The sequence below is a fragment of the Antechinus flavipes genome, chromosome 1 (assembly GCF_016432865.1).
Source record: "Antechinus flavipes isolate AdamAnt ecotype Samford, QLD, Australia chromosome 1, AdamAnt_v2, whole genome shotgun sequence".
Lineage (NCBI taxonomy): Eukaryota > Metazoa > Chordata > Mammalia > Dasyuromorphia > Dasyuridae > Antechinus > Antechinus flavipes.
This window is the reverse complement of record NC_067398.1, coordinates 411,862,414-411,883,432: the sequence shown is the minus strand read 5'-3', so window position 1 is coordinate 411,883,432 and position 21,019 is coordinate 411,862,414. Positions and strand designations below refer to the sequence as shown.

The 21,019-nt window shown below is 34.2% G+C and overlaps 1 protein-coding gene across 2 annotated transcripts in view; it reads left to right on the top strand.

The window, feature by feature from the left end:
• Positions 1-21,019, top strand: part of CDH12 (cadherin 12) — a 969,321-nt gene that overhangs the window by 814,235 nt on the left and 134,067 nt on the right. For both annotated transcript variants that reach the window (XM_051969878.1, XM_051969879.1), the window contains one exon: positions 16,157-16,276. In XM_051969878.1, the coding sequence (XP_051825838.1) occupies positions 16,157-16,276 (120 nt within the window). The remainder of the gene's footprint in view (positions 1-16,156; positions 16,277-21,019) is intronic.

The following is a 21,019-nucleotide window of genomic DNA, read 5'->3' as shown; positions in this document are numbered from 1 at the left end:
CAAATATTCATCTATAGAATAGGAGTTTCAGGTCAGACTCCCTTTGAGCAACTTGTGACATTTTCCTCAAGTGATATATTATTGACTTAATCATCTTTCAAACTTGTAATGATATCATATTACAATCCCATGAGATTTCATCTCAAATAGCAAAGTTTCACAAATCATAGTTTAGCCTTGATATTTTACTAAGGGATATGATCCTTTGCTTTTGCTATTCCTTTCATCAGGATTTGGGGTGACCAGGCCTATAAAAGGGAGACCAAAGGCAGTAAAAGCCTCATTGAAATGGCTTATGTTTTCCTACTCAAAGCTTGTTAGCAGGAATTAGGTTTCATAAACTATTTAGTGTTCTTTCTTAAATATCAAAGAGGGGCAGGTCAGACACAATTGAAAGCCATTTGTTCTAGATTTTAAGAAAGCTGTAGGAATCTGCCCACCTGAAGATTTTTTGTCTCCACCAGTAGTATGTGGAGTGGGAGAAACTGTGAACTCTTGGTCCACCTCCTTATTAAAATATCCAAAAATCAGGATTGCTAGGGAAGTTCCTAATGATATTCATTCAAGCAAATAAGAAGAAATACTCACCTAAGGATTCCCTCCCCTGCCCCTAGCCCTCAATCTTCCTCTTCTCACAAAATGGAGACAAGCTAGTAAGATCCCTCTATTACCAGATTCCATGCCTCTGCTAATACAGGATATTTTGCTAGGATAATTGTCTCTGCTGTCTAAACAGAGATTGCAGAGATAAAGATTAAAAAAAGGAAGGAGACTTTTTGTTTGTTTACTTTCTGGTTGGTAGAAATCTATGGTATGTAAACTAATTTGACACCACAATTTGTAACCAATATTTATTATCTCATTATAAACTTCCAAATTATATTTTAGTTAAGAGTTTGAAGTTTCAGCAAGAGCAATTCCAGAATGTAATTATTTTCTGTATTTCTAATGATTGATTTTTATACCAAGATGAGTTTAAATTGTAGAAGAAAGGGATATTCAGTCTTAGTGACTTTTTTTTTCAAGAGGCCTGACATATTGTTATAAGTTATTGCAACAACATAAGAATAATAATTATTGTATCAAACTGAATGAACAGCCCTAGAAAAGGCTTAGTTTGCCTTAGTTTGGCCTCACAGTAAAGTCTTATCAGAACATTTAAATGGAAGGAGGTAAGGTGAGAGGGTTGAGGAATTGATTGCATATTGTGATAATTAAAAAATGTATTTAAAAAAACAGATGGCTGTTGTTTAGATTATTGGGTAGAGAATGCTTTTCTTTTAGCCAACATTTGAGAAAACAAGTATTGTTATGCCACAGTTCTCTTTAACTGTCCTGACTCAGTTTCCCTGTCTCAGTTTCCTTAACTGTTCTGTCTCTGACCCAGTAAAACTAAGGATTATTCGCTCTCCACTTATAAATTAGCAAGATAAGAGAGTAGATTCCTGACTGTTTTGTGTCCTCAAGGATTTACAATATTCCTTTAGAATATTCCAAGATAACCCACGATATCTTTACTTCTTTGTTTCCAGATTTTTTAGGGTTTTATGGTTTCCCCTCCCTGATAAAAACTTTCCCTCCCTTTCTCTTCTTTGTCTCCAAAAAGGTATTTAAAAAGTTGGGGTTCCTCCATTCATTGCTGGAGAATGGCGTCTGGCAGCTGTATGCTGGACGCTGGATTCTTTGGATCCTCCAGCCCTGGGACCAATATGGATTCCTTGGTCCCAGTATACTTATCTCTGTCTGACTGGATAATCTGAGACAAGAGTCCTGTCCAGTCAATCTTACTCTCCCATTAATAAAAATATTAAAACTCTCTAATCTCTCTCCTGCCTCAGTTTCTCTGGCATTACAATTTGGAGGTCCTGCTGAGATAATAGAAACTGAGAACTGGATTAGAGATTAGAGACCACTCCGTCTCCACCTAGGCCTGAGGGAGGCTCAGGACCTGGGTCTGTTCCTTGAAAAAAAAAAAAAAGGAAGCGGTTCTTCAGCCTCAGTCCAGCCTACAGTGGACAACGAAATCGATTCGGCATTTGATTCGGCATTTGGGAGAGTAAGTCTGTCTGGGTACCTTTTGGGGTACCATCTGGTTCTGGTTATTCTGGTTCTGGTCTCTTCTGTTGCTAGCAACCTGTGGTCTCAGAATAAATGCCGACGGGTTTAAAAATTCTGAGATGGGTATTTTCTGGGATGCTGGAAAATATCCTCTGGGTATATCTTATATGTTTGTTTAATGTTGTAACTGTGTAGTCTGTGTGATGTGTGTTTTATGTTCTGTGTGATTTGTCTGTTTTGTTGGTTGAAAATTTTAAAGAACAACGTTGCAACTGTGTTTAGTAAAATGGAGCTCCACGTGTGTCTGTGTGTGTCTATGTTAAAAGTTAGTAAGCTTGTAAGAGATAAGAATTCAGCCTCTGTGTTGCAGGCTTAGAGAATATCAAGAAGTTCGAAAAATCTTTCTCTCTCTCTGTCTCTGGCTGACTGCAGCAGCCTGTGAGAAAAAGGGAGAAAAGGGAGAGAAAGGAAGAAATTAAAAAAAAAAAAAAGGAAATGAAAAAAATAGATTGAAAGGGATTTGAAAGTTTGGAAAGTTAATATACAGCAGTATGCTAACATTTAAAGGAAAGAAGTTTGAATGGAATATCTAGGCATTCTCTGTGAAGGCAGAGTAAAGCACTAAATGGGCTTGGAAGTTCACAGAAGCCCCTTTGGATTCTGGAATGGGAAAAGGGAATTCAAGGTGAAACAAACCTCTCTCTGGGGGTGGAGGTCCTGGAAACAGCCCCTAGTTTGTTTGCTGATTTAAGAGCTTTGTTAAGTTTTAAGAACAATGATTAAGAAAGAAAAAAAAACTTTTAAAAACATCTGTATTAGTTTGATTCAGTTTGTTACCTTCTGAAATATATTGAATTATTTGTTAACATAAGTTATACCTTAAATCCAGCTCTGCTGGACATGTGTAGATTTTGTGGAGGTTTGGGCTATTCACTATAGTGTGAATCTTACAGGTTTTTGAAGGGAAAAGGAAAGAGGAATGCAGGTGATTTAGGAAGGACTGATTTGTAGGGGAAATTAGAGGTTTGCATGGTTTTAGGAAGGTGAAAGACTTGGGAGTAGGTGAAGAGGTGGGGAAGGGAGCCACCCATCCCCACTGTCTTCTGCTACTTTACCAAAGGAGCATCTGGGAAGGAAAGTTCTTTAAGGAGAGTGTTCAAGTATGTAGCCAGGGAGAAAGAGAAAGTTGGAAATGGGTGGATTTGGGAAGAAATCTGATGTTGGGAAATTGATGGGCTAAATCTTGAAAAGGATCCCCATGTAGGAAATTGAGTGGGGAACCTGAGGGAAGTTTTTTTTTTTCTAGGGGGTCAGGAGTGGAGGAAGGGTGGCCATGTGGAATCCTCTTCTCCCCTCTCCTCTCTAAGTATGTTCCTGCCGCTTTTTTCTTATCTGATTGCGGCAGTGCAGCAAACTGTGATTTTTAAGGACATGCATACTTTTAGGTTAAATGATTGAATGTTTGTTTTTTTTTTTTTTTTTGATAGATAAAAGTTTTCTTGGTTAAGAGATATGGTCATTAATGTGATCCATACTTTGGTACGAATATTTCTAAAAGTTTAATTGCTATGTTAAAAACCTTCTTGAATTCTTTTATGTGGAATTGGGTCTTTTGTATAAAGTTTAAATTGATTGTATTGGGTCATCCTGAGGTTATTTAAAGGGCCTCTGAACATAATAGTTTTTTCTTTGTCCTTTTGAAAATGTTTCTGTTATGGACAATATGCAATTTGGGATATTTTTCTATGTATTGGGTATTTTAAAAGCAAAATGATTTGTATGTATAATGTTCACTCATGTAACATCTACCTAGATATGATAATTGTTCTAAGTTGTGAACTTACTGAGACAAAATTTCTTTCTGTTATTACTGTAAAGTTATGATAAATCTTTGTTTAAGATTTATCAGAAATTTGATTAATGACATCTGTTATTGGAGGTAAAAGTTTTTGGGCTTAGAGTTAATTAGTTAATGCTATTTGGGAGTTTTAAAGCTCCACCCTCTGACAGTTACTGAGACAATTGATAAGCAGTTAAAATTCAACTGCTTATGTTATGTTATAGTTATGTTCTTACATTTTTCCTTCTGTAACTGATCTCTCTCTGATCAGAGCAATGATCAATAGAATTGTTAATGCAATTCAATTATGTCATGCTTTTCTATTTTCAGTCTGGTCATATGTAATCATTGTATCCTAAATGCTTGGGCAGCTAAGTATTTCGCCTGGTCATCTGTCTGTTACTGGATATTTGTGTTTTGTTTCTTTAAGGTTTCTACATGATAAGTGGACAATTAACAGGGATCTGTAACACTGCAGCCATTTGCTTGGCCTGTAAAGCAAACTCGTCTCGTCACATAGGAAAATGCTGGCCAATCCATTTTGGCCTCCTCGTATTTTGCAACAGTTTGGTGAACTGAGTCTATCTGAGACTGATCTAATCTTTATGTGTTAGATTTGTGTTTTTGTTCTAGATTTTGGTCAAATTACAGATATTGGCTTGCTTCTGGAACCTGGATCAGCTTTGATCAGCTTTGATTGTCAGCATGACGCACCCACTCTGCAAGGAATGAGAGCCTCCTATCACTTCACAGCCTGGAGCAGCAGTTTTAAGTGAGACCATGGATTGGACCCTGCATCTAGTGTACTTTGGACTGATATGAGGGACTTTGGGAATGGTTGATGACTGACTGTTAAATCTTACCTGGATCATCTATTACTGAAAGTGGAGGGTTGGAAGAAACTCCAGAATGCCACAAGATCATAAATCCATTTAAGTTTTGAGTTGTGGGATCTATAATCTTATCTTCCAGCCCTTCTCCTCCCTCCCCTCAATAAGTAGTGCTACCCCCAGAGAGGAGAGATACTAAGGGGAAAAAAGATTGCTGCCTCTCTAGTCACCACACTTCCATAAAGAGCACTACAATGACAAAACATTTTCCCTAACCTTTAAACTGGGAGGATGGTGTACAACATCTCAATGAGTCATCTTTGCTAAGAGCACAAAAGAATAAAATGGTGGTATTTAGCTTGAAAAGGGAAAAAAATAGTAGGAGAGGAGAATGTTTATTTTTAAGTATGTAATAGGATGTGGCTACTGGTGGTTAGTTTCACTAGCAAACTTGCTTTACTAGCTTTGGATGGAGAGCTAAACCCTACTTTCCTAACTTCTCCATAAAATGACCCTGGTCATGACTTTTTCTTTATATATAAAGCAGCAGAAAATAAATCCTTAGTGAGTAGTGGATAATTTAAAAGAGCAATTAGGGCATACATTACTTGATCTTTTAGTCACTCTTGTGATCATCTCCAAACTTAGCTTGGTTGGTGCTCAGGTGACAGGTACATATAATATAGTCTATTACTGAGATCATGGTAAGAGACCCTTTCTAACTGTAGAGTACAAACTACTCCTTATATTCCAATGATAGAATTCTTGAGAGTTCAGGGTCATGTCCACAATGAAGCATTGGGGCAGGGATCAGTAGAAGAGATGACAAATATTGGGAAAAAATCATTCAGAAACTATCAGAATATTCATAGAATTACCACAGGATTAAGGATAAGGTTGGGTTAATGAATGCTAGAACAGATGTAATAGCCATTAATTCAGTATATGGTTACCAGCTCCATTATTCCACTAATCTTATGTGACAGGGGTATTTTGAGCATGTCGTGGTGCATGCCCATAGGCACTGTTTAAGTTATTCATCTTTGTTTCTGTAATGAATTTATAAAAATTCAGTAAGCTGTGAGATGCTCTGAAGACTGAGAGTCTTCTATATATAAACTAAGATAGTATGTTTTCCTGAATGTTAAAACATTCGAATAAAGACAGGTGGACATACTGAATCATAAAATCAGACAAAAACTTGATCTGGGACTAGTTTTTATCAGCAATTGTCATCCTCTGTTAGAACCGATGTTTCCCTGATGCACCTTCTTTCCTTTTACCCACAGTAGGAGGAGAAAGCATGGTCTAAAAGAAGCTAAACATTACCCCTGGACCTAGTTACCTTCAGGTTTCCTGATGCATCTTCCAGGTCATTGAAGTCCCAGCATGATGAATTGTAGGCCCCTTGACCTTTTTGGATTTCTGAAGACCTTGTGAATTACCATGTTCTTAAATAATATTTCATGCCCTGATCACCAGGCAGATTTCTAAATAGAAATAAAAGGGGTAGAAAGAGGTAGTACTACATCCAGAAAAGACAAGTGTGAATGTATCCTTGTTGCGTATATTTGCTGGGTTAGGGCAAAGTAGGCCTCCTTTTGTTAAATATTCATTGACTTGCAACTTTTCATTTCAACATGAAAACTGAACAAGTTGACATCTGATATTAGAACTGCTCCTACATTATAAAAGAAATCTGATCAAATTTGTCTAGTTCTTGATCCTTTTTGTGACCTCCATCGAAAGCCACAGACTACTAAAGAGTTTCTGCTCTCTCAAAAACATAAGGATTGGTCACATCATTGAGAATCACAACATCCAAATCCAGTGATTCAGAGGAGTGAACCTTAGAGGATAGCAAGTACAATCTGGTCATTAATAAGAATTTTTCTCTAGAACATTCTTAACAGGCTGCAACTTGAGAAGACATGAAATATACCTTTAGGCAATCAATTCTAGTTTGAAATAGTTCTAACTTTTAGAAGATGATTTTAATTGTCTAACTTTTCTTCTTTACTACTTTGACCTATTAATTCTTGTTATTTCCTCTGGGACCATGCCTAAAGTGTTAAATCTCTTTTTTTATATAAAAAGTCTGCAAATACTTGAAGATCATTATTACTATTTATTTCCCTGCCCAAAGTCTCTTCCCTTCCAGCCTAAAATGTCTATACTTATTTTGTCCAGTCCTTGTAAAGGATGGTCTCTTTCACTATCCTTGTCATCGTTTTCTGGATATATATCAATGTGGTGTCCAGGAATGAATGCAGAATCCCAGGTATAGCGGGATCATCACTGCCACCACTTATTTTCTACATTATGATTTTGTTATTATGATAGTGTTATCATTTTCTTTTTTATTTGCCTTGTTATTATATGACTTCATAAGGAAATTTCAGTCCACTAAAACCCCAAAGATCTTTTTTTTTTCTCATGAAATGTTCCTAAGCCACTTCTCCCCTGATGGTTATCAGATTGATATTTTGATTCCAAATATAGAAGATAACACATATCTCTAATAAAGTTCATGTTATTTAAGCCAGTTCATTATTCTAGTCTGTAAAGAGCTTTGAGATTTCTTGATTTCTCTTTTTTTCCTCCCTATAAATTATTTGGTATTGTGTTCATTTTGAATAAGGTCCTATGATAGTTATACTCCAGACATGAGTCATCATTTCACTATATTATAGGGCAATATATTAGTTTACTAGTTCAAAGTTTACTTCCTCAAAAGATATCATCCATACCATTTACCACTTTACCTACCTCAGAATCCTACAAAGATGAACAGATTAGGAAGCAGCAGATACAGATGTACTGGGAGCTTTAATCAAACCCTGTACACAAGTAGCCCAAGCCATAGGATTGATTTCTCACTGGACTAAATCAACAGTGGGGTTAGGCAGTCCTCTGGGTACATGAGCTCATCTCCTGACATGAGAAATGGGTTAGAAAAAGTTCCCTAAAATTGTCTAGTTCATCTAACTTAATTTACATTGTGGTCAAAACCAAAAAAAAAAAAAATGTACAATAACTTTTGTGAAGATGATTCAACTCACCCTTAGTATATGAAATGTATATACACTTATGGATAACACGAAATTCAATACACTTGAAAAATAAATAGCTCATGTTGTGAGAGAATTGAACAAATATTGTATCCAAATAGTCCTGGGTGAAACAAGGTTGACAAATGAAGGCCAATTTACCAAAGTTGGAGTTGGATACATGTTTTTTTTTTTTTTTTTTTGGTTTGTTTTGTTTTGTTTTCTGGAAAGGCTACAATGATACAGGACATCTAGTTATTAAACTTTTATACCTACCAGAAGGAGTGAATGACAACTTCATAAAATGTATTGTCATTTTTAGGAATGTACCACAATAGCCACTTCAGATCATATGCTCCAACTATGACATACCCTTCAATCATGACAAACTCTAACCATGACAAACCTTGATGAGGCTAAAGCAAAATTTTATGAAGACCCAGAAACCCTCATAATCAATGTGCCAAAAAGAAGATAAGCTTGTAATTCTGGGTAACATTAATGCCATGGTAGATAACATGATATTAAACATGGCAAGGAGTTATTGGGAGGAATCAAGTCAGAGACAGCAAATAGCAATGATCACTTACTGCTGAAGAGTTGTGCATCTTATGACCTTCTTATGACCAACATTTTCTTTGGTTTACTTAAATGTAATAAAACGTCATGAATGCACCCCTGCAGCAAACATTGAACTTTTATAGATTATATCATTGTAAGTAAAAGATACTGACAGAATATGAGAGTAACAAAGTAACATAGTGGTACAGAGTCTGGGACGAATCATAGATGAAACCTCTCCAACTTGACATTCACATTCATCAAAAGTAGAGACCCAAGGCAAAGACAACTACTAGAAGAATTAATGTCAACAGATTAGAGAGGTTCTCTGACTTTGAAGAATTTATTTCTAATTTTGGAGAGAAAACTAAACTAATGAATGGCTGGTAATGGTTAAGCAAGAAAGAAGAGAGCAGATTTCAAAGATTTCTTGTATAGCACCAAATTTATTTATCCAGACCACATCACTTGCAAACATGAAGATTGGTTTGAAGAAAATGATAGAGAAATTCAGAAACTTCTGAATGAAATATGAAAACTCTACAGAGTTTGGCAGCAGGATAATTCATCTTTCTCTAAGAAGCACTATTTAACTCTGTCAAAAGGGAAATGAAAGTGTAATTTAGAGAGATTCAGCATTCTTTGCTCAGTAAGAAGGAAGATGGATTTCAGTTTTACACTGATATTAACAGTACAAAATGTTTTATGATGGCTTGAAGCATATTTATGGGCCAAAGACTTATGATGCATCTCAACTACTCAGTGCAATTTGAGCCTGATTATTGATAAGGACATAATCAATGAGAAATGGGTTGAATACTTCTATAATGTTCTCTCCAAATTGTCATCAGCCAGTGCTCAAGCCATTGACTGTATACTTCAGTTTAAAGTCAACCCTTCTTTTGTCAAACTTCCAACTGAAGAAGACATTTTGAATGCCCTGTAGTTTCTCTTAGGTAACAAAACACCTGGTGCTGATTTTGTTACACCTGAGATTTTATTAGGCAGGAAGTCCATTGCTCATATAAAAGCTAGCTGATTTATTTTTTTTTTTGGCAAGGCAATTGAGTTCAGTGACTTGACCAGGTTCACACAGCTAGTAAGTGTTAAGCGCCTGAGGTAGAATTTGAACTGAGATCTTCCTGATTTCAGAGCCAGTTCTCTATCCACTGCACTGTTTAGTTCACCCTCCTGCCTGAAATTGTTCAGGCTATTTGGCAAGAGGAGGTTATCCCCCACTAGTTCAAGGATACCTTCACTGTCCATTTCAATAAGGGTAGAAGAACTAGATTGTCCTGTGCAATGATGGGGTGGGTGGATGGCATGTCTCTTAGTCATTGCCAATTTTTTTTTTTTTTGCCAAAGTCCTTAATATGATGATCCTTAACCTGGAAAATGGTCATCTACCAGAGACACAGTATAATTTCAGAAAGGGCTGAAGAATGGTCAATATGGCATTTGTAACCTCTCAACTCCAGAAGAAATACAAAGAGTAGAATAGAGATCTATGGACTACATTTGTTTATTTAACTAAGACCTTTGATAATGTCAGCCATGAGGGCTTGTGGAAGATCATGGAAATATTTGGTTGCTTGGAGAAGTTCATCATTTCATAACAGTTCCATGACAGCATGCTAGCTTGGATTCTGGATAATGAATGATGCTATCAAACTTTCCCATTCACTAATACAGTGAACTGAGGTTTTATGCTTACTTCTTTAACTTTTCTCATGATATTTTTAGCAACATTTTTGGATGCTTTCAGTGAGAATGAAAGTGTCATCAAGGTCAATTACTTCATTGATGTTACATTATTTAACTTGAAAAGGCTACAAGTCAAGACTGATATGGAAGGAGAGTTGGTACATGATTTTTTAATTCATAGATAATTGTACATGCAATGAAACTTCTATGGGCAAGATGTAACAAAGTATGGATAAGTTATCTATTGCTTCTGTTAATGTTGGCCTAAACAATTAACAGGAAGAAAACAAAGGTTCTTTATTAGATAGAACCACACATCATCCATATGTGTAACCATAGGATATAGCAAGTAGAAAAATTTGGAATGCAGTAGATAAGTTCACTTACTTTGACAATATACTAGTTAGATAAAGTTAAAATATACATTACCAGAGCTAGTTCAATATTTTGGAGTCTTTGAAGGAAAGTGTGGAATAGAAAAGGTATTAGACTGCTTCCCAAACTTTAGGTGTACAGAACTATTGTGCTGATCTTAAATCTGCTTGTGCTGCCTATGAAACCTGAACAGTATGCCAATTACATGTCAAGAAACTGAATAGCTTCTATTGAATTGTCTTAGGAAAACTAAAGATTATCTGGCAAGTTGAGTTTCTGGACACTGATGTGCTTTCTGGAGCTAACCTGCCAAATATTCAAATTCTGCTGTAGAGAATGCAGATTTGATGAATTGTCCATGTTATTTGAATGCCAACCAGATCATCTGTTATTGCTTAGATTTAAACTTTGCCTCTTTGTGTTTTTTTTCTTTGTTTTCTTCTTGAATTATTATTTCCTTTCTTTTAAAAAATATTTCACCCACTATGTTCAAAAAGTTATCAAACTGTGCATACCCTTTGATCCAGCAGTGTGTCTACTGGGCTTATACCCCAAAGAGATACTAAAGAAGAGAAAGGGACCTGTATGTGTCAAAATGTTTGTGGCAGCCCTGTTTGTAGTGGCTAGAAACTGGAAAATGAATGGATGCCCATCAATTGGAGAATAGTTGAGTAAATTGTGGTATATGAATGTTATGGAATATTATTGTTCTGTAAGAAATGACCAGCAGGATGAATACAGAGAGGACTGGTGAGACTTACATTATATACCTCAACAACGATACTGTATGAGGATGTATTCTGATGGAAGTGGATTTCTTTGACAAAGAGACCTAACTCAGTTTCAACTGATAAATGATGGACAGAAGCAGTTACACCCAAAGAAAGAACACTGGGAAATGAATGTAAACTATTTGCATTTTTGTTTTTCTTCCTGGGTTATTTTTACCTTCTGAATCCAATTCTCCTTGTGCAACAAGAGAACTGTTCGGTTCTGCACACATATATTGTATCTAGGATATACTGTAACCTATTTAACATGTATAGGATTGCTTGCCATCTGGGGGAGGGGGTGGAGGGAGGGAAGGGAAAAATCGGAATAGAAGAGAGTGCAAGGGATAATGTTGTAAAAAATTACCCTGGCATGGGTTCTGTCAATAAAAAGTTATCAAAAAAATTTCGCCCTCCCTAATAATCTATGGAATAAGTAAATATATATGTACATATATATATGTATATATGTATATATATATATACATATATACATATATATATATGTAATCTTTTCACTTAAAATAGATAAGAGACTAACAGACTTTATACTGAAGAAAAAGACTCTCTAAAATCATTTGGCTAACTACTCTGGCAAATTATTGTTAGCCATTATGGAACTCAGGTCTAAAACCATTTGGAAAGGCATTGTCAGTTTTCCTTAAGATTGTGAAATAGTGTGGTTTTGTTTGTTTTGTTTTGTTTTTCACTTAATAGTGTTTTTTTTTCTAATTACAGGTAAAGATAGTTTTCAACACTGATTTTTTGGTAAGGTTTTAAGTTCTACATTTTTCTCCTTCTTCCTTTATCTTCTCCCTCCCCAAGACAATAAGCAATCTAATATAGGTTATACATACATGATCATTTTAAACATATTTCCATGTTAGTTATATTATAAAAGAGAAATCAGAACAAAAGGGGAAAACTACAAGAAAAACAAAAACAAAACCAAAAAGAAAGAATGAAGAAATAAAAATAGTATGCTTCTATCCTCATCAGTCTCTGTAGTTTTTTTTTTTTCCTGAATGTAAATGGCATTTTCTACCCCAAGTCTATTGGAATTGCCTTGGTTCACTATATTGCTGAGAAGAACCAAGTCTACCATATAGTTGAGCATCATGCAATATTGTTACCATGTATAGTGGTGTACTGATTCTGCTCACTTCACTCAGCATCAATTCATGTCTTTCCAGGGTTTTCTGGTATGAGCCTGCTCATCATTTCCTATGGAATAACAGTTTTCCATTACATTCATATACCATAAGTTATTCTTTCCTCAAATTGATGGGCAATTTTCAATACCTTGCCATTACAAAAATTGCTACAAACATTTTTTTGGATACATGTGAGTTCTTTTCCTTCTTTCTGGATTTATTTGGGATATAGATCTAATAGTGGCACTGATAGATCGAAAGAGTATGAACATTTTTATAGCCTTTTGAGCATAGTTCTCAATTGCTCTCCAGAATGGCTGGATCAGCACAACTTCATCAATAATATATTAGTATCCCAGTTTTTCCACATCCCCTCCAACATTTATCATTTTTTCCCTTTCATCTTAGTTAATCTAATAGGTAGGTAGTAATTCAGAGTTGTTCTAATTTGCATTTCTCTAAGCAATTGTGTTTTGGAGCATTTTTAAAAATGATTATAAACGACTTTAATATCTTCATCTGAAAATTGCCTATTCATATCCTTTGACCATTTATCAGTTGAGGAACAACTTGTATTCTAATAAATCTGACTCAATTCTCTATATATTTTAGAAATGAGGCCTTATCAGAAATACTGGCTATAAAATTTTTCTCCATCCTCCTGTTTCCTTCTTCTCTAGACTGCACTGGTTTTGTTTTTGAGAAAATGTTTAAATTTAATGTAATCAAACTTATACATTTGGTATTTCTAGATTTTGTTTGGTATAAGTTCCAGTATTCTTCAAATATCTGACAGGTAAACTATTCTTTGCTCTTCTAATTTGCTTATCATATCACCCCCTGTGACTAAATCAGGAACCCATTTTGACCTTGTCTTGGTATAGGGTATAAGATGTTGGTCAATGCCTACTATTTTCCAGTTTCCTCAGAAATTTTTGTCAATAGTGAGTTCTTACCCCTGAAGCTGGAGTTTTGGGGGTTTATCAAACAATAAGTTACTATAGTCATTGGCTATTGTGTCTTAGAGAATAATTTGTTCAGCTGTCTGTACTTACTAATAACTATAAGCTAGATAAAAGGAAGCCAACAGAAGAGAATCTAACTTCATTTCCCAATACTCCTTTGATTTGAGTCCCCTCTCCATTACCCCTCCCAGCCCTCCAATCTCACCCCAGAAAAGTTATAACTAGGAAATTCATGATTATTAATATGCCAGGCTCATGGTAGGAACTTAACAAATGGATATGGTATAATTTATAATGGTATGATGGAATGTGAATCAACTTTCAATTAAAAAGTTAGCTTCAACCACTCATCTTATTTCTCTTTGTTTCTGATCTCCAGATGTCTATCTATACTTTTTCATGTGATTTACTTTTTCTTTTCCATTATAAGGGAAAGCTTTGCAAGATTATATAATAGTTTACCTGATGGCGAGAAAGAGAAGCATTCCATATCCTGTAGCTGGGAAATTTCCCAGTTCTTATGATTTTATCTTAGTCTTTGAAATTTCACTTAGTTTTAGTTAGAAATGACTTTTCTTAGAGATTGACAAAAGATTATCATTATTATCTGACATAACTTTGAGAGCTATACCAGCTTACTTGCTATTTCTTGCGCATGATACTACCTCTCTAATCTCTATGCCTTTGCATTGGCTGTCCTTCATGCCTGAAAGGATTTTCCTTCTCATTTCTATTTCTAGCAGAAGGTTTTTTCAAGTTGTACTTTCCCTTATATAATTGTCTTAAATACATACAAAACATATGCAGAAATGATTGAACTTTTTACATGTTGTCTTCTCCATTAAATGTGAGCTACTTGAGGTCAGGGACTATTTTTGTCTTTCTTTGAATCTATGGCATTTACCATAGTGCCTGCATACAGTAAGTATTTAGTAAATGTTTGCCTCCTAACATTTGGTGGCAAATAATAAGAATTTGCTCTAGATATAATACTTTTCAAGTTGCTTTCTGTTGGTCCTCTGTCCACATCATAACTTCAACTCAATTTGTTGTTGCTTTTTACAACAGGTTGGTCTGCTATTTAGAATTGTGTGGCATTTGCAACTTCTGCTAAGGGTTCTGGCACCTATTAGAAACTTACTGTTCAATTCTGTACTGAAAGTCTATGTGTTTTTTTTTTTTTTTTTGCCTTTAGACACTATGAACTGGAATCAATTCAGAGTTAGTCATTGTTCTCATACTGTTTATTATATATTTCCTCCTGCCTTCTAGCAACCCATTATCTGTATAATATGGTTTCCTTTAACTTTTTCTAGGCATTTAACCAGAAGAGGAGTTAGTAGAGATAGGGATAGGGATAGCCTACACACACACACACACACACACACACACACACGTATTTGTGTGTGTGTATAGACATCATATTAAAACACTAAAAACACATATTAAAATAAAAACATTAAAAACATACTAAAAAAATATAAAAACATACCAAAAAATTAAAGTTTCACACATTTTTTTTTTACAAGGAAATAGCTAAATATTATGAGCCCTATCTAAATTTAAAGACGTAATTTCTGGACAATTTAATCATTTTATTGATAATATCAGAAATTTAATAAAATGTTGACCATTTGGCCACCTCTCTCTTAGACCAAAGACAGTATGGCAAGTGACTCATGATTTTTATGCCCTTCAATGAACACATGTTCTACAGGTGGTAATCAGTTCTGATTGGTTAACAATTAATGAGAGAAAGAATATTACAATGAGAGGCTGGATCTGAACTTTGAATTTGTCATTTACTTCTTAAGTTAACCCCAGGCTTGGACAACTTATTAAAAGAGTTTATACACACCCAAATCTGAGGAGAGTATAGTGACTGCATCACCAGGGAGAAATCTGGATAGAGGAGGAAATTATCTCAACTATCAAAGACTCAGGCCTTTTAATGAGAATCAAAGGAGGAAAAAAAGGGAAAACTTGAATATCCCTAAATCATTGGTTACTAATAATAATTTCTCTCAATTATAAAAGATTATTAAGTTGTAGATCTATTAATAACATTGCTATGAATCCTGAACACTTCCTATGTTAATATGATGAGTTAATTTGTCTGCAACTGCTCTAAAAATTCCTATAATTCCTATAATCAAAAATTTAATTATAATAAATGAACTTATCTCCCTTTATAAAAATAGATAATAAAAAATGATCCTATGTGATGTATTTAGATAGGCCTAAATATTTTCTGTCAGAATCCAAGATTATCCTTCTCTTTTTTGATACCCTGTTTTCCAGAACTAAGGCTCAGTGAACAAGTGTTGTGCTCTGAATTTGTCATGACAATAATCCCTTGTACTCTGGATGAACTTTGCTGCAACTAAATCATAGAACTGGTGTCCTTGTGCTTAGGCAAGCACCAACAGGACCAGAAATAAAGCCCTGCCATGAATGAACTTTTTGTCACTAGATAACTTGTGCCTCACCACTGTTGTTATACTATACTGTTTGTTTCTATATCTAGCTACAAATATTTAAATTAAGGTTTAGCCACACACTGCCTTGAGTTTCCTATAAGAGGAAACCCTGACACATATGTCTAACCAATTTCTCTCTCCCAATGGAATAAGGAAGCTTTTGCTTTTAACCTGTGTGATCTTTGGCATTTTTGCAGTTGAGTGGTTACAAAACCTCTGTGACTCTTTGGTCATTTGTTATGAGAATTGACATTTCTTTCACTCTTGACCTTCGGCATTGTGGAATACCCTAATTCAAGCAGACTGAAGTCAGAGTAGACAGAATAGAGATTAGAATGTTCAATTGTTGTCTTATCTTCTTTTTTCTAGGTGCATATGTGCTTCAGGTAAAAGCCACAGATGCAGATGATCCAACCTATGGAAATAGTGCCAGAGTGGTTTATAGCATCCTTCAGGGACAACCTTATTTCTCTATCGATCCTAAGACAGGTAAATATTTTATCAGTGAAAACATTATCATCACCCTTTCAAAAGTTTAAACCTTAATTAAATTTTGGCACAGAGTTGCATTGTCTTGTTTAGCAATAAAGAATTTGGGTGGTACAATTGAACTGTAGAAGTCAGTATCTTTCATTAATAAGCTGTTTCTTATTGTTTCTTTCCATGGTTCTAAGCTGGTATGAATAAGCAATTATTTGGCTTAAATATATAAAATTTAACACCTGAAATCCTTAAAAAGAATATGTGTGTACATATAAATATATATATATGTATATATGTGCATATAAAATACACATACATACATGAGTGTATAATTTTAGTCATTTGTTTCCTATCATTTAATAACATCAGCAACAGTAAAACTAGTTGACATTTACATATTACATTCAGTTTTACAAAATATTTTACATTCATTATCTCATTTGAACCTCATGACAGTTATCTGATGAGATGGTTTACGTGAGTGTAATTTTCCCAAATTTAAAATGAATAAACTAGGGCTCAGCTAAAGCTACTAAAGGTCAGAGGTGAGACACATCTCCAAATCTATTGACTCCAAGTTCAGGCCTCTTTACATCTCCTCCCTCTTTCACTCTTTCCACCTTCTTCCTTTCTCTTTCTTTCTCTATCCTTTTCTTTTCCCTCCGTCTTTTTATTCTCACCCTTCTTTCCTCTCCCTTTCTTCTCTCTTGATAGTTACATTGAAATTTTCAATTTTTGCTTGATATATTAATATACACATACATATATAAACATATATATCTATGCATATATATTTACTTTATCCTGTTATGTTACATTTTGGAACATCTGTGACTAAATAATATTTATGAAATTCTATTACATGAAGGTGAAGAATGTAGATAATAGTTTTAATATAAACATTTTAGCTGATACAAAGGACAAATGAGAGTTTGAAACATCCAGGACTGTTCCTGTTCAATAGCTATTCTGGCCTAGTTTAAAAAGTCATTGCCAGTTCTATATTTTAATAATTCTGTAAAATAACCATACTAAGAAGAATACTAGGAAGTAGGTCTCTAGATAGGTCTGTGATCAGGAATGCAAAGAGAAAACTTATTTGTATGAGCCTTTTATTCATATTTATCAATTCCCTCTCTGAAGAATCTGAGTTTGGATATCAGATTGATTATTAAAGAGCCTTTTTCCTCCTTGACTGATCAATAATTAGATGAAGGACCTTCATATCATAGTCAATGACAGAATATTTAAAAGAATGCAAGTGCCTTAATTTTCGTGTCAGTGACTACACTTTTACAATAGAAAATCCTACATTTTGTTTTATGCTATAGATGAAAACATATAGCATTTTCAGAGTACTCCAAAGCCTCAACCTTTAAAATACTAATTATATTTGGTTTTAAGCAAAGCTCAAAGTCAAACTAGAAAAAAATTTCATTTAAAGTCTGGATTAAATAACCATAATGACTTCTATTTTGTGATTTCTAACATTCTTCTAATTTAAACCTGTTATTGTTTACATTTGCAAATAGGTATGAAGAACATATTGTGTCAACTTTTAAACTCAGATTTAGATTATATACATTTCCTTGCATTTTAAAACTCATTTTTAAACAGTACACATTTCAGTTCAGTCAACTTTAGGTTTGTATATAAGTTTCCTTGATGAATTCCTTCCAAGCAGCTTAACCTATCCAGGCATGGCAGTCCTATGTAATTATTTTATCTCTTTAATTCTTTTCTTTCTTCCCCCATGATTAACTAGATCTCTATATTTCTAAAAATGAAATTCTAGATCAGTGAATATCTTTTATTTAAACTTATCCCTCAATTTCTCCTTTAGAACATAACTTTCAAACTTTCATTTAATGCACCCAAATCTTTACTTAGAAGCAGTTTTGTTTTTAATTCCAACAAAATGAAAAACTATTCTTTTGAATTTCTATCTTTTCCACCACTATCAATAGATTATCTCTTACTAGTTTATTGGGATGAAGGCCAAACTGAATTGAATTCATTGAATTTCCTTTCTTTTTTCCAACCACATCATTTTTCTGTTTTCGTTGTCTTAGAGAAATTAATTGTCCTGTCTATATAATGATAATATTTATTTCTATGTTGAGAATTCTATTGCATCTATCCCATTCAAAAATTCACTTTTCATTTTCTTGATACAGTTATAAAACTAAGCTGAAAAGATTTCACAACAAATAATAGTAATAAAAATAACCACATTTACATATTGCCTAAGGTAAATGTGAACTGTCTTGTGTTGTGATATGGGAGCCACCTGCCAGTGATTGCTGGAGGTCTAATTCAGACCTGTAGAATGGATCTCTTCATGTGAGAGAAGAAAGAAAAGGAGGAGGAGGAAGAGGAAGAGGATTCAAGGAGACTGAGAGGCAGTTGTGTTCTCTGACCTCTCTCCTCTTTCCTCTTGCCTCCAATTTATTTCATTTCAAATCCACAAGGAACATCTGTGAAGGCTGTTTTGCAACTCCTTCAAGTGTTATGATTCACAGCTGTGGAACTTCTCAGAGAATTGACCTGCCCCTTCGCTTAGGCATGGACCTTAACAATCTTGTATCATTATCTCCAATTTATTGATATGGAAATTATCCTCTGAGAGGTAAAAACAAAAACAAAAACACCCCTCTACCTTTATCCCTCACACACAAACAATTGCCTGAGATCATGTAACTAAAATTCAAATCTAAGATTCCTAATTTAAATGATTTTGACCTTAGATATTTAGTTTAAAGGATTATAGAATCATAGATTTAAAACTAGAAGAGGTTTTAGTAATTCTTATTTTGCATATGAGGAAACTGTGGCCCAGAGCTTTAATATCTTGTTAAGGATCAAACAAATAGTAAGACTAAGTTTATAAACTTAGACCTTTGATTCCGAATGCAGCATTCTTTGTAATGTATCATTGCTTATGCAGGAAGCAATCTGATGTAGTTTTATAGATATCACTGAAACTGGGTGGTTTGGGACTCATGCCAGGAATATGATAATGGTAACCTTACTCAAAAAGAACAGAAAAAAGGGGCATAGTGTCAAAAAAGTTTATATGTATACACTTATACACACATATATATTACGTATTTACACATGCATATGTAAGTAAATATGTACATACCTACATAAATATCCAAGAACCAATGAAGAAAACATGATACAGAAAATATTGTTGAAGATTGATAGAGGAAGAAACAAAAGGCAGTATTGTGTGATTGATGGGAAAGAAAGAGATAAAGAGTATGATAGAGTATTGTTAAGTCAGTTCAGCTAACATGATATCTGTTGAAATTTAAATTTACAAGGGATACCTGGTGTCTGAGATAGGAATAATGAGAATCTTGGGAAAGTGTCCCCTCCATCTCAAAATTTGAGTCAGAATGGAGTCATTTGTCAATTCTAGAAAATGGGAGAGGAAATGATATAGCATTCAGAAAAAAATATAAGGAGGATACCAAACCAAGAGTGGCTGAGAAGCTCTCAAATTAAATCCTAATGACATTTTAACTGAAACAATTATATTGAAGAAGAAAAGGGAAAGGAAAGCTATTTAAAGAAACCACTATGAATACCTAAGGAACTTATCAACTAACTTATATTTAAATATTATATATAGAAGATAGACACAAAGGCAGGTAGGTAATTGAGGATGTATTCAAAAGAATGGTATAGTCCCATAAAAATAGCATCAGGAATCCTAAATTTCAAATGCATTCAGGCTAGGGATGATGTTAATGACAATTTAAAAAATCTCAAAAGAAGAATTGCAAGCTGTTGATATACACATGAAAATTTGCTACTGATCACTAATAATGAAGTTTTATTTTTTTAAAACTAACACATACATATCCTTGATGTTTCACAATATACCAGCAAAGTAGCAAAGAAGTTTAGACAGACATGGGAATAATCAGTGTTGTCCTGGCTGTGGAAAGATAAGCACGCTCATGCTTTGTTGGAGCAGCTGTGCACTGGGATAACCATTTGGGAAATCAATATGGAATTATATAAAGAAAGGTACCAGAGATCCTACTGCTATTAGATACTCATCCCTAAAAAAAATTATGATAAAATGGCAATACCCATATGCACCAAAATATTTATAGTAGTACTTTTTTTTTTTTATAATAAGTAGCAAATACCTGGAAATTGTATGCATCTCCATACAATCGACAAACACTTATAATAAACATATTATGATCCAATAACCATCACAGTTACAAAAGGCTTATGTTGAAACATGATGTTCACCACTAGATAGAGAACTGATAGATACATAGTGCACATTGAAACATCTTTTTTTCTCTTTTATTTCTTTTCTTTTGGAATATTGCTAATGCCAAAATTTGTTTTCATGACTACATATCTATAATATGTTATGTTTTTCTTGCATTCCTGTTTGGTCAGAGAGGAGTTAGAGAGAGGTAGAAAATATGGAACTAAAAAAAGAAAAGAATAAATGAATCTTTATACTTAAAAAATAAAACTATTAATTACTAAAAACAAGCTGTGATACATAATGAAACAGTCTATAAGAAACAATGAAAATGATGAATTTAGAGAAGCATAGAGAGAATTGGATAAAATGATACAAAAACAAAGTAATCAGAGCAAGGATAAAAAATTATACCATAATCACTAAAATTATGGTGACTGTTGTGTAATTATTATGGATAAATTTGGCCCAAAAGAAAAGTTATGAAAAGACACCTCTCTCCCTTCTTT